Source organism: Eulemur rufifrons, chromosome 19, assembly GCF_041146395.1.
Source record: "Eulemur rufifrons isolate Redbay chromosome 19, OSU_ERuf_1, whole genome shotgun sequence".
Taxonomy (NCBI): domain Eukaryota; kingdom Metazoa; phylum Chordata; class Mammalia; order Primates; family Lemuridae; genus Eulemur; species Eulemur rufifrons.
In genome coordinates this window covers 8,770,156-8,784,899 of record NC_091001.1, presented here as the reverse complement: position 1 = coordinate 8,784,899, position 14,744 = coordinate 8,770,156, and the positions used below count along the sequence as shown (strand labels likewise).

General features: G+C 47.0%; 1 protein-coding gene across 4 annotated transcripts in view; it reads left to right on the top strand.

Annotated features, from left to right (window-relative positions):
* The window catches only part of TBC1D1 (TBC1 domain family member 1), a 202,881-nt gene extending 188,718 nt beyond the window's left edge, over window positions 1-14,163 (top strand). For all 4 annotated transcript variants that reach the window (XM_069495292.1, XM_069495293.1, XM_069495291.1 and 1 more), the window contains 3 exons: window positions 1,943-2,112; window positions 9,964-10,137; window positions 13,704-14,163. In XM_069495292.1, coding sequence (XP_069351393.1) covers window positions 1,943-2,112; window positions 9,964-10,137; window positions 13,704-13,904 — 545 coding nt within the window. In that variant the 3' untranslated portion in view covers window positions 13,905-14,163. The remainder of the gene's footprint in view (window positions 1-1,942; window positions 2,113-9,963; window positions 10,138-13,703) is intronic.
* Window positions 14,164-14,744: the final 581 nt, after the last annotated feature.

Below are 14,744 nucleotides of genomic sequence, written 5' to 3'. Positions count from 1 at the left end.
ATTTAGGAGCCCCTTCCTCCCAACCAGGTCCTTCCTGGGGGGTCCTTCCTTCAGCCCTTCAAACATATTTCTTCATCGTGTACCCACATGATCTGATCTAAGACCTCCCTGTTCTAACAGAAGCTTTTGGGGCTGAGCTTTCCTGGGCCTCAGGAGAAAGGGCACTTTGAGTGGGAGGACTGGGGACTAATTGGGCATCCTGTGCATCTCACAGCAAGTATTTGGGAGTCTGCTGGTAGGACTCAATCAGCACGGTCTCCTTAAAAGGTAGCTTTTCTCCGTCTGAAGCTGACCAGCCGTTGCGGGGATCAGACCCATAACTTGGATCTCATTAGCATCATCTCCTTGGCAATGCACTGACCTACTGAGGTAGAAGGAGCAGAAGGCCTTTGGCCGCTCCCCGCTTGCTCTGGGCAAAGCTGCGTGGCTTGGGCAGAGGCCCTTGGTGATGTGGCCCACTTCCCCCCACAGAGCCGGAACTGCTGCCTCACAGGAGGTGGCTCTTTCACACCTCTCTGTGCACACCTTCTTGTCCTGCTGACTTCTTCCCTAGCAGGTTTCTGTTGGTTCTTCAAGTAGTCACCTTTCCTTGGATGTTCTTCCTGCCTCCTTGTTCTCATAACACCCTGGGCGTGACTCTACCAAACCAGTACTTGTTGGTGCCTCTGCAGTGTGTTCTTTGTGCTTTGTTCGTAGCTTAATCCCCAGTACCTGATACAGTGCCTGGCATATATTAAATGCTTAGTGAATGCTTGTGAAGGTCCCAGACCATCTCAGGGGCCAACCCAGCCAGCAAGGCACCTGGGTCTATCGTTTCTCCCTGTGTTTTGTCCAGAAACCACTCTCTGACTCAGTTTCCCCTTTGCACAGCAGCGTCCAGCCGTTGCCTTTCTGTTTCTTAATGGCTTTTAAACGTCATCACACTAAACCACCTAGAGAGGCATCATGTGAGATTCTTCCTCTCACCTGCTTTTGTTTTCCGTGAGTTGAAATTTACAACTTCTTTGTCTGTTTCACTATACTGCAGCCAAAAGAGAGAGAGAGAGAGAGAGAGAGAGAAAAGAAATATTGTTACCTCTAATATATTTATGCTCTGATTTCTAAAATTACATTTTTTTCTCTATTATTATTCCGGTTATTAAGTAACTTGCCTGAATTTAGTCACCCCATAATTAGGTACTGTGGCTGTGCCCTGGGGCTTTGACTCTTTTTTCCAGGGGCTTCAGCACTCTGAGGAGGGGACAGGGCCGGCGTGCTGCTTGCCCAGTTGCCGTGGCCACTTGCTCTGCCTCTCACTGTGTTAAGTCGCGTAGGAATTGCTAACATTTGTCAGCCGTTCTCAGAAAAAATATGGCAAGAACTAGAGAGTAGTCTTGACAAAGTTCCTTGAACATCTCAGAGAGAAATAATGTTCTTTATTATCATGTTAAAATTCAAAACCTGTATGTAATAATGTACTTTTACAATTGTGCAGATGTTTTACAGTTTTTAAAGATCTTTTAATTCCATCCGTTATTTCAAAACAGAGGAAACAGAGGCACTTTTTCATTTACTCTAAATTTCTGATGCTATATCTATAAAAATTTTTCAGTTTACCCGTGAAACTCCTTTAATACCCAGAGTATTCCTGGAAAAACAGACTAATAAAAACTTTTTCCCTTCCCAATTTAACTTTTGAAGCATGTTTGAATTATTTTCAGAGTGAAAATAAAAAGATTTATCAGAACCTGTGACCAAATCTTAGCAGTATGTTTATTTCTTTTTATCTGCAATATTGTCTTGACAACCCTATCTGAGATAGCAGGCTTTTAAAAAGGAAATAAAGTTTGCAGTTTGGGGTTATGTTTCCCACCCTCCTGCTCTATGATGTGTGGAAAACGAAATGGAATATTTCATCAGAAACTGGTCTGGTTTAACTTTTTGCATTTCTGTGTTTTCTCAGATATGATCTTTCTTCAGGGATCAGAGGTCATATTTAAAGTGGCTTTAAGTCTGCTGGGAAGCCATAAGCCCTTGATTCTGCAGCATGAAAACCTAGAAACCATAGTTGACTTTATAAAAAACACACTACCCAACCTGGGCTTGGTCCAAATGGAAAAGACCATCAATCAGGTATGATTCAGTCCACACCTTCCAAACGCTTAAGCAGTCCTAGATGTGTAGAAGCTAAGTTTTCTTTTGAGCAGAACCTGTTTCCTACCATTTTGTGTTCTGAACAGCACCCTGCACAATGCTTGGCATGTAGGAGGTGGATCACAAATACGTATGGAATGATTAAGCGCATGTGTGAGTGTGTGTGTTGTGAGTGTCATGTCAAAATGCCACGTAGAAACACGGTGGCAATGTTTAGGTTTGAGAACCAGCAGAAGTTATCAGTAGTTTCTTACATTTAAGAGACTTCTAGTAGTTTGTGCTTCTGAAATACGTACATTTATACAATGTAGGCTTTTATAAAATGAGTGCTTTGATTTTTCCGCTGAATTGTATTAATTGGGATTTTCTAAAACTAACTCTTTCATAACAGAGTTATGATAGGGAGCATGCATTCTATGAATTGTTCCATGATGTGGTTTTTAATAGAATTCAGTTCCACATCTGTGACTTCAGCACCTCTGGTTTCAGTATACAGTAGAACCGTTACCTTCTGAAATGTTGGAGGTTGAGAGGTGAATTTAGCTGGGAGTTACTACTAGACCAGATGGTGAATGGTCTGGGTTGGGCGTGGGAACAGATTTTGATCCTGTACAGTATAAGGAAGAATCTTTTAGTAATGATTGCTGATGAGGAAGGACTGAGCTGCTTAGCAGAGGGGGAGGTCACCACTGGATGTGGGCAGAGACTGGGTGGCTAAGAACGTCCTGGAAGGGATTTCATTATTGGATCGCTGCGGAGTCAGTAGGCCTCTCACAAGCCCAGAACCTCTCCAAATGTAGTCACGTATCACTTAACAACGGGGCTGTGTTCTGAGAAATGCATCCTTAGTCAATTTCATCATTGTGCGAAGATCATAGAGTGCATTTACACAAACCTAGATGGTGTAGCCTGCTACACACCGAGGCTGTATGGCACAGCCTATTGCCTAGGCTCCAGGTCTGTGCAGCAGGTTACTGTACGGAGTACTGCAGGCAGCTATAACACAGTGGGAAGCATCTGTGTCTCTAAGCATAGAAAAGGTAAAAATACGGTACTGTAATCATATGGGACCACCACTGTATGTGTGGCCCATGATTGACTGAAACATCATTACACAGCATGTGACTGTATAATGAAAACATAAAACAAATAGCAAAATAAAGCTATTGTTACAAAATCCTATTCTGGGGATTTCTGGTAGTCCAGGAGGAAACCACTGATTTCAGTGGTTTGCATCCAAACGCTGTGTTTGTGATTTTCACTTGCAGCCCCACCTTAGGCGTTAAGCACAGAAAAAGATGCAAGTCTGGCCTGGACAAAGGAGTTGGTTTCCTATCAGCTGGTACTTTGGGTGGGGCTCTTTTTGCACATTGCACGTGCTGTAACGAAAGAGGAGTTCTTTTCCACTCTCTGCCGAAGTGACAGGCTCTGCATCTCGTGTGTTACTTCCCTGGCGCGTTCCTCTCCGTGTGGATAGCTTTGGCTTGCCGAGGCCTGACATTTTTCCAGGCTCTGTGTACACACGTGATCTCATTCAGTCCTGACCGCGTTCCTGAGAGGATATAAAGTGGTTCACTGACTGGCCCGCACTCTGCTGCAGAGTGGAGAGGGGGTTTCAAACACAAGTCCCTCTTACCTCAGAGTGCTTTAGCAGCTGCTCAACACTGCCAAGTGCCTCTGGGGATCATTTAATTATATAGATTTCTGTATTTTACCTGCATTCGAATACTGAATCCTCCACCCTTGTGATTCTTTAATTTCTGGCATTTACATTCATTCATTCATTCCCTTCTTGCAGCTTTTGTTGTGTGTACGCATGTTCCGTAGCTCCTGGGCAAACCCTGAGAGCCTTGGTGGCCAGACTGAAGTCTGCACCCGGCGAGTGCCCGACTCCTCCCTGCGCCTGGCTCTGGGGCAGCCGTCTCTGCTGCGTTCACTTTACCTCCTGGTTATTGAGCCCCAGAGAGAAAATCCCAGGTCCCTCCCTTTTCTGTGAAGAGTCAATACTTCCTGAGAGTGCCCATTGTGCCTAGTATCATTAGGTGCTCTTTACGTGTTGGAAGAGTAGAAGTGAACAATCATGGAAAGAGAACAGTTGTGTGTACACCTGGTTTGTTTCAGGCAACTGTTTGGAAATTGGCATTCATATTCCATTGACTCCTTAACAACTCTGGGGCATGGTGTTACAATCCCCATTTTTGTAGATGAGGAAGCTGAGCGTAAAAAGTGACACGCCAGCCCTCTGTAGAAAACAGCAGGACTGCAGGAGCCAGGGCTGCGGGGAGACTGAGAGCTGCTGGCTGGAGTTGAAGTATTTGAGTCCAGCTGGACCTAAAAGAATGAGATAAGACAGGGCTTGGCAAAGGTTTTCTGCAGAAGGCCAGATAGTACATGTTTTAGACTTTGAAGGGCGTTAAGTTCTCTGCCACAGCTACTCAGCTCTGCTACAACTGCTGAACTCTGCCTTTGTAGCACAAAAGAGCTATAGATAATATGTAAAGGGAGGAAGGGGCCATGTTGCAATAAAACTTTATTTACAGAGATATGCAGTGGGATGGGGTGGTCCATAGGAGGTAGTTTGCCGAACCCTGAGCTAAAAGATCACAGCATATGTGAAGGCACAAGAGGGAGAGCAGAGAGCAATGCTGCAACCCTAATATGTTCAGCTTTGTGGGTGGGGGTAAGTATAGGGGTGTAGGGAGCATAATATCTACATTTGGGGCACAGGTTTTTATTCCACCAGTAGTCTTGATAGAAAATAGATCAAACTCCAGGCAGCCCTCTGCCCCCTTTCCCTTCTGTGATTCTATCTGAACTTGACATCTAAGTGTCTCCGTCAGGCTTTCCGCCTTCCCATTGCCCCTTCCTCTCCAGAGGGTGCTCTGGCCCTGAGTTCTGCACAGACAGCAAGCCTGAGGTGCAGCACGATTCCTCTGCAGCCCCCGAGATCCCCCAGGCCTGAATTGGGGCGTCCCCAGGGTGGAAGTGATGGATGCAGTCCTTGCACGTGACAGAGCACCCTGTGTCGTGATGGGTGGGGTGGGCGGGGGGAGCCTGGGTGGTCCCCTGTGGTAGTCCTGGCTCCATTTCATTAAATGCCCTCCCTGTAGACAGTCTCAGCTTGAGCATCTGGGACACAGCCTGGATCCTGGATGGGAGCATAAGTGGCTAGGGACAAGCCACTTACTCTCGGGAGCTCTGAGTCAGTGTTGGCAGGCTGGGTGCAGGGCAGTTCCAAAGTTGACAGAGTCCAGGGCAGAAGAGGAAGGGTCTCGGGAGCCTCTGTGGCAGTTCTGCAGCATGACATTGTGCTTACCAGAGAAACTGCCAGTTGAATATAAACCATAAAATGTTCTGACCCCAAAAGAAGGGAAACTCTGGGAATAATTAGTAATGAAGGGAAGGAGGTCAGTGCTGTGTTCTTGTCACAGTGCATGCCACGTGGCCGTGAAGCCTCGGTTCAGCTTAAGGAAGAAAGACAGCTGACGGGTGCTTTGGTGGCAGGGCCTATATAGCCTATTTTGAGCATCCTTTAGGCTCCACCTAGACCAGTGTCATCGTGTCGTGTAGGGGCTTGTTAGAAACCAGCATCTGGGCCTGCCAGCCCCGTCCCCGACCTGCTGCAGTGGTCTGCGTTTCAGCCAGACCCCTGGAGGGTTCACGTGCTCACAGCATCTGAAAAGCTCTGCTGTGGGCGACTCTGGTGACAACACACTAGAGCAGACGAGCCAAGAACATAAACAACTCACTGAAGAGGAGCGCGGTCCAGTAAACAGACACCTGGGAAAATATTTAGCTTCATACGTAACTTAAATTTATGTAACATATGATGCTTTACCTCCTAGATTAACAAAATGACATTTTTTAATGTCAATACCCAGAGCAAGGGTACTGTATGTGGCATATTAGTATGTTGGTAATGGCATTGTAGGTTGATTAGTCTCACCTGGGAAGCAATTTGGCACTATGTATCACAAGCTAGCAAAATATTGATACCCTTTGAGTCAGTTATCCAACTTCTTGGAATGTATCCATAGGAAATAGTCCAAAGTGTAGGGAAAGCCATATGTATAAGGATATTCCCTTAGAGTTGTCATTTATGATCACAAAAACTTGAAAGGAACTAGATGTCTAACACTTGATCCATGGATTGATGTGGTTATGGTATGTTGAGTTGGTAGAATGCCACGAAGCCATTTATAACTATGGTTATGAAGAATAAATAGCAATATGAAAAAGCCCTTATGTGATACAATGTTAAGTGAATAAAGTGGGATAGGAAATTTTATGTTGGTTATGTTTATAATTAGGAAAACATGCTTATAAAAAAAAGGTGAAAGAAAATACAACAAGATGAAGGAAGTTATATTGGTAATTTTTTTTCTTTTTCAAGCTTCCCGTAATATAGCTCTGTTGTTTCAGTAACTTAAAAAAATAGTTTGTCTTTTTGGTAAAACATTGAACATATGGAAATGGGTAATTCCTACCTTGGCAAGAAGAAAAGAATGTTCCCTTTTCATCAGCACCTTAATTCTGGAACTTGCCTGAAAACCTTGGAGAAATTAAGAACCAGGATGATGGGAAAGCTCTAGATCCCCAATAATGACAACCCTAGAGGAATCGCGCCGAGATGGACCAGGAAGAGAGAAGAGTAGGGCCAGGTGCCTTGCCGCCTGTGTGGTGAGCGGTGCTCAGGGAATGGCTTAGGCAAGAGCCAGCCAGAGCGCGGCACACACTCGAGTCTGTCCCTGCCCACGGCGGCAGCGGCGGGGGGTGGCTGCGCTGGTTCAGCCTCACAAGCGACTGAGATAAGAAATGACAACACCTTAAAGCATATCCTGCTTTCCCGTCAACACCCACTTTTTAATATTCCCTTTTTTGTTTGATTGTGCTCTGAGACAACAGACCATAGGATCAAGTTTAATCTTAGACTTCCTGCTCTTTCTCTGGCTAAGAACTGGTACCAGCCGTGGGTCACTTGTGCCTTCTAAGTGTACAAGGACAGGGGTCCCTCCTGCCTTCTGTCCCTCTCCCAAGTAATTGGCCCAAGGACTGAAAGTGTTATTCCAGGACGGAGGTTCTCCTTTGGCCACCGGCCGCGTACTGCCCTGGTTTGGAATAAATTCAGGGGCATAACTGAAAAATCAAGGGCTGTAAGTGCCTTAGCAGTCAGGAGCCCATGATGCAGTGAAGCAGGGGTGACGATTCCTGGGGATTCGTGGAGTCCTGGAAGAGTCTGTATGGCTTTGGGCGCTGCTGAAAGCCGTTAACCTCAACAGATCACCAGTCTGTATACAAGGCCAGAGGTTTTGTTCCTAGGTTTTCCAGGTTAGGAGATCATTTAAAAATAAATCTTTGTGGAAGAAAAAAAGTAATTGTGTGCATGACATTTATTCAGCACCACATTTATAATTACACAACAGTGCCAAGCAGTTCAGGTATTCGGAGGTTCCATGATGTAGCATCCATTGATGACAGTTTTGCTGAAGTACAAGGTTGAATGTGAGAGTTTCATGACAGGTGTGTGGAAGCAGGTCCCTTAGCTGAGGGGGCACCTGCTCAGCTTCTCTGAGTTGTCTCATTTAATCCTCACAGCCATGCTGGGAGGGAGGTGCTGTTAGCCCCAGGTGGGAGGCCAGCAGCTGGCCCAGGAGAGGTTAAGTAACTTGCTCCAGGTCATTCAGAGAGTTGCCAGGGGAGTCCTGATTTTAGAGCTCACTCAAAGCCTCTGAGTCAGTTACCTGGACTAAAAAATGGAAGTGATAATCCCTACTGACCTCTCGCGGTCACTGAGGGATGAAACAGAATCAATCGGTGTAAAATAGTAAACTATTGCCTCCCTCTCTCCCTCCCTTCCCCCCCAGTGCCACAGATATAATGTATTTTGTTTTTAATTAGTATTATCCACTGAATTAAATTGAAGACCAGCAAGCGAAAAAGTTAATCTCAAAGAAAAGAAAAGAAGGTTGTTAAAAATGGTGAGAAAGTAAACATGGTTTTTGAAAATTGATTTCAGGGAAAATAGGCTAGTTTGAATGCTAATAGGGTGCCATCAGAGGGGATAATTTCTCACTGATTTTTAACCATGCTGGAGTTTCTTTCTTCTTCTTCTTTTTTTTTTTTTACTTCAGCATATTATGGGGGTACAAAAGTTTAGGTTACGTATATTGCCCTTGCTCCCCCCATCAGAGCTTCAAGCGTGTCCATCCCCCAGACGGTGCGCATTGCACAAATTATGGATGTATACACCCATCCCCTCCTCCCCACATCTGCCCAATTAATGTTATTCCTAAATGTGCTCTTAGGTGATGATCAGTGAAACCAATTTGATGGTGAGTACATGTAGTGCTTATTTTCCATTCTTGGGATACTTCACTTAGTAGAATGGGTTCCAGCTCTATCCAGGAGAACATAAGAGGTGCCATTCCTTCTTATAGCTGAGCAGAACTCCATGGTACCACATTTTACTAATCCACTTATGAATTGATGGGCACTTGGGTTGTTTCTACATCTTTGTAATTGTGAATTGTGCTGCTATAAACATTCGGGTGCAGATGTCTTTTTTATAGAATGTCTTTTGTTCTTTTGGGTAGATGCCCAGTAAAGGAATTGCTGGATCAAATGGTAGGTCTACTTGTATCTGTTTAAGGTATCTCCATAATGCTTTCCACAGGGGTTGCACTAGTTTGCAGTCCCACCAGCAGTGTATGAGTGTTCCTGTCTCTCTACATCTACACCAACATGTATTGTTATGGGACTTTTTGATAAAGGCCATTCTCACTGGAGATAAGTGATATCTCATTGTGGTTTTGATTTGCATTTCTCTGATGATTAGAGATGTTGAGCATTTTTTCATGTTTGTTGGAGTTTTTTTCTTAAGGAAATACAGTAGCCAGGCAAATTCCCTGAATGTGTGTTCTGCTCTAACTTTTTTTTAGTTGGTCGCAGCCTGCCTGCATTCTCAGATCTGCCAGACCAGCGCTTGGGGCTTCTCTCCAGCACTGAGCGGCCCCGGGCCCTGCAGCGTTGGCCCATAGAAACAGTCAGAAAGAGAGGAGGTGCCTGGAGCAGCAGCCTAACGTGTCTGCTGACCCCCCTCCCGCCCTGTCTTCCTTACCGAGAGAAAGCACAGACACGAACAGCTGGAGTCACTTGTGCACTCTGGGGTTGTTTTTCACACGTGTGGTGTTTTCATCACTATTACTATTATGGGAAGGAACACAACTCAGGCACTGTTTCGTATTCACTCATCTCTGTGGGTGACATTTGGGTCTTGGCTCATTTTTGCATATCTTAGTGCAAAGGAGAGTTTTTTAATAAACAGTTCCATTACTGAGCTGTTCTTGTACCTCCGAAAGCCCAACTGAACTATAATTAAACTTTGACTTTATGACTGTGCAAACAGAGCTGTGATTCTTTTGTTTCGTACTTTTTTTCTCCTTTTAACCCGCAGTTGATGTACCTAACCTAAGAGAATTTTCAGAGAGAAGAAATAGGTACTGAAGTCAGAACTAAAAATAAATTTTTCTAAGTCTTTTTAAAAAATGAAGTTCTGACTTTTGGAAGATGAGTATCAGAAACTTGCACTCACTGTTACCTTGGAATTATATCCAGATGTTTCTTATATCCTTTCTTCCCAAGTGAAATGATGGCCTTCTCAGTGCATAAAACTGTCCTCATTTGTCACTCCTAGTGCCAGGCGTAGCGCTCAGCATGGAGCAGGTGCCCGACGGATGCTCGCTGACGTGTGCCGTGTGCGTGCACCCACCTGTGTCTGTGTGTGAGGTTTTTCTCATTTTCAGGGCCTGATGACGTTTCTTTATGTAACAGGTGTTTGAGATGGACATCGCTAAACAGTTACAAGCTTACGAAGTTGAGTACCATGTGCTTCAAGAAGAACTTATTGATTCCTCTCCTCTCAGCGACAACCAAAGAATGGATAAGCTGGAGAAAACCAACAGCAGCTTACGCAAACAGAACCTTGACCTCCTTGAGCAGTTGCAGGTAGAGCATATTTGCTAAGCAGCTTTCTGAGCCCCGGTATATGGTAGCTCATTAACTCACCAAAGGCAGCACACTGGGCTTTCCCATGACCGCAGGACCTTTCTCACCCTGCTCAGCTTATGGCTGGGATCAAAGGTGTCCCGGGAGAATTGGTCCTTTTCATATGGAGCAGACAAATTGTCCTTTGCTGAGGCCAGACAGTCCCGGACTTTATGCGAGGCTGTTTCTGCACTCACCCTTTTGGGAGGCAGGCCCAGAGATGAACTTGGGTTCAGGATGCTGTGGCGCTCTTAGCTGAATGGCAGCAATTGTGCTTTGAGTAACCGTGAGAGAATTGAGAGCTTTAACATCCATAAATGAAACCAGCTAGGTCCACGGAGGGACGTAAGGGAGAAAAGTGACACAGAAATCTACCTAACAAAATAAACCAGAGCAGATGATCATTGTTTGTGAGTCCTTGGTGCAAATACAAAGATTCAATTCACGCAGGGCGCAGTTTTCCCCTCTAGAAAACTTCCATTTCAACGTGGATAAACTCTGGTGAGGACGTAGGCAGAAAGGCCAGTTCAGACGGCACACAGAGGTGGGCGCACTGAGGTGCAGTCCGGAGACCCGGGCCTTGCCAGGTCTGTTGCTGCCCCGTCCACACTGTCCCCCCGAGGACTGCTGACCACTCTGTCCTGATTCTCTCACCCGTGTCCCTACCTGCGTAATGTAGCTCCTTTGTCAATCAGATGCCATAAGGCAAGCAGTATGTTCCACTTTATCAGCATTACAAATGGGTAGTAATGCTGTCCATGTTAAGAGATTGTTCTGAGGGTGTCTTAAAAAACTGTTTTAGAGTTGCTCTGGAGAAAAAAAGCTAGATTCCCCAAGATAACATATTTTATAGTGTTCCTGGGCTGTCCTTAAAATAAGCTTTCCAGTCTGATCTAAGCCTGTGACTTTTCTCCATGGAAAGTTGTGCTTTGCAGATGCGAGCTTGGCAGCGATGTGACATAGGCCAGCAGTGAGAGCCTCGGACGTCGACCTGTCCGAAACGCCTTCCCCCTTGTGGGCATTCGTGCCAGCAGACCCTAGCAGATGTGCACCAGGGAGGAACAAAGACAAAATGCTTTTCCTGCCCAGTCCTAACTGCCACTCATGTTGGGAATTTAACTTCTGTTTTTCCAAAGATTGAGATGAAAACATGCCTGTATACAGTTTCCCCTGAAAATCTCAGCTGTCACCTGAAGGAAAGTCTCAAGGGGACAGACGGCCTCACCTGGCCTGTAGGGGTAGGCAGCGTAGGTGCTCGTTTGAGGTGGCTTCCAAGCCAACAGTAGGTCCCTGAAATACAACGTGAGGGAAACTCTTTGAACAAAACTCCCGCTTGCATTGGAGCATCTGACTTGCTGAGATGGACAGGACTCACATGAAGGGTTCGTTTGATTGGGTCAATGCCCACGTGGTTTTGGTGACAAGGTGGAAAGCAATTTTATGCTGCTTGTGTGTCACTGTGCCCTTTGGTGAAGGCCGGGAGTTGTGAGAAACTGAGCAGGTACCTGTATTCCTCAGGAGAGGCCTGAGTCGCAGTTGTTCTCCCAGGTAATAGAGATGCTCTCCCTGGAACGTCCTGACCGCGTGGTCCTGCCCTTGCGGGGGGATCGTTCAGAACTGCAATGTGTGCTGACCCGCCAGTATGGCCCGCGTCCTTCCTGTGCTGGGCGCTGGGGCCACCAGGACCAGGGAGACACTGCAGGTCTCAGAGGATTCGGGTTGAGCTGTGTCAGTCTGTGGGTGTTTGGATCTGGTTTTCCTCTTGTCCTCTGTGAGAATCTGCTCCTCTTACGTGAGAATCATGCCTCCTCTTTGTACAATTTTTGGACCTTTCCAAGGAAATGTGTTCAATGCAGTAATGAATTTTTCTGCATAAATCTTTTTTTTTTTTTCTTTTGCCAAAGTATCCAAATTGACCTACTTTTTGTTCTGGTCATATAATTGCTAGACATATCACAGTCCCATTTATTTTCTTGTTAAACGCATAAAATTGTCTAGAAGCTAGAGATCAAACTCTTCACCTGTTTTTTTCAGCAATGCATCGGATGATTGCATAGACAAGCCAGATGGAGCCAAATCATAATGTGCATAGGTTTTCATGATCACTGTGGGTTGCTGGGTGCCCACACTGAGCTAGGTGCTTTGGGAGGCTGGGCCACGTGGAAGATAAGGGGAGCCGCCTTCTGTAAAGAGTGCCAGTCTTATGGAGGAGACCTGGCACTCATGCAGAATAGTACACAACCGTGCACATTAGCTCTCTACTGACTAAGCTGCAGGGTACACCTCAGAATGCAGTGGGACTTCAAAGTGACAAGGGCGGGCCTGACCCAGGCCTTGGCCATGGATAGGATTTTGAGGATGAGAGAATACTTTTAGAGAGACACACCAAGAGTGACCACCCCCTGCCCTGTAATGACAAAGTAAGGATCTCAGTCTTTTTTTCCTTCTACTTTGAATGTTCTAGTGGCATAACTGGAGCTAGACTTTTGAGTCATGAGTTGTCTGTTTGGCACAAGTGTTGTTCAGAACTGTTTCCCTTGTTTGAAAAATGAGAAGAAAATAGATGTACATTTTCCCCACCTAAAATAAATGGGGGCGTGTAAAGAGCTGGCCTGGATTAGTAAGATAGAGTAGTCCCTTACTGACCCAGTGACCAGAGCGCCGTAGGATGGGGCTCTCGGCTGAGGAGTAGGCCAGAAAGGCCTTGGCGACATCAACAGAAATGTCGGAGCTTCTGCCAAACCCCCCACTTCCCTGGAACCGACCCGCTGCTGCCCGGGAAGCCTGCCTGGTGGCGCAGAGAGGAGGGATGGTGGCTAGAGAGGCGCTCTGCAAGTTCTGTTTAACTGGCATTGACTGGGTGCTAGGTGCTGAGGGTATGAACTAAGCAAGAGGCTTGTTCCTCCTCTGTCGGGTGGGATGGGGACACCGTCACCTCGTGGGTGGTGGTGACCAGTCAGTGAGCTGGGGCACACAGCCTCGTGGCAGAATGCTCGGCCCACATGCTTCCTGACGTGGTGTCTCGTTACTCTGAGGAAAGTGAAGCAAAAGAACTTCAGGTTAGAGAGCAGTTGCTACTTGGGCCTTCACACAGAAGCCATCTGGACTGTTCGTGGGTCCGACATCGATCTACGTGAAGATGCGTGTGTGAGTCAAAGCAGGCCGTGCTGTGCTGCGGTAAGAAACACGGCTCCACCTCTGCGTGGCCGAGCACAGGCGACTTGGTGTCTCTGAGCGCCACCTCTTCTCCCTGAAGCATTCTTTGGCCACGTCAGCCCCTCCTTCCTGTGGCGGTGATGGGGGCTCGGGCTCCCTGCTCACTGCCATTTGACATCGGCTTGCAGAGTAGCCGCGGCAGGGGAAGCTGAGAAATGTCTTCCTGTGTGGCCAGAAGTAATAATAAACTAGACTTGTGTCCGCCAAAACGCAGCTGCAGAGTGTTCCCAGGCCTGGACGGGGAGTGCACAGCGGGGGCCTCCTGTGTTACCCCAGGCCGTTACATTCTCATTTCTTCTTTTGTTCTCCAGGCGGCGAATGGTAAGATCCAAAGCCTTGAAGCCACCGTGGAGAAGCTCCTGAGCAGCGAGAGCAAGCTGAAGCAGGCCACGCTCGCCCTGGAGCTGGAGCGGGCAGCCCTGCTGCGCACGGTGGAGGAGCTGCAGACGCAGGCTGCGGAGCTGGGCAGCCGGGCGCCAGGCCTCGCGCAGTCCGAGCTCACGGGGGACTGACAGCTCCGCGGAGGGGCTGCCACGCCATCCCAGCTGTCCAGGCCTTGACTGAGAGGGACGGAGGTGCTGGAGGGAGGAGACGAGGGAGTGTGAAGCGTGCTTCTCAGGGAGGAGACTGGCTAGCCAGCATGCGACCTTCCGAGCCCAAACTTGCGTTCAGGGGGCGAGTGTCCCAGCGTTTTCATTGCTGTTTAATCCGCTCTCCAGTCCTGATGGCCGTGCGCGGCCGCTGTAGGCGGCACGGACGTGAATAAACGCTCCTTACGTTTTCTTGTCGGTTCCTTTCTCCGTCGCCGTGGCTGCGCAGAGCGTTCGTGAGGCTGTGCGGCTTCAGAAGCTGAAGGGCTGGAGGTGATTCCCCAGGTAGAGGGGTGGGTCCATCATTCTTCCAAAGAGGGTTTGTGTGACTGCAGCCTCCTTGTCACTGGCGAGGTGCGGTCGGCTCTTGTCCCTCCTCGCTGTGGAAACCTAAGATGATCGTCGGGAAGGATTGAAAGCGATTGGTGTACTTTGGACGTCTCATCACTATCAAGTGAATTTGATCACTGTCCTTGATATTTAAGGAAGCTTGTCTTTAAAAAAGTGTTACCATACATTTTTGCGTATCACTTAAGTATCGTTGATCAAAGTCATGGTATCTAGATAAATGTTTTGTGTGACATTCGCCATTTTCTAGACTCCGCCAGGTATTGCTAGCATGTGACCTGCAGCTGTGGGGTCTGAGTTATTTATTTCTTTGTGACAGTTTCATATCCATACTAGGGAGTCTGGGATTTGTTTTTGGCTGTTTTATGATGTGATGCAGCCGTGTGTCCCTTTGAGCCTGCACCTTTTGGAAAC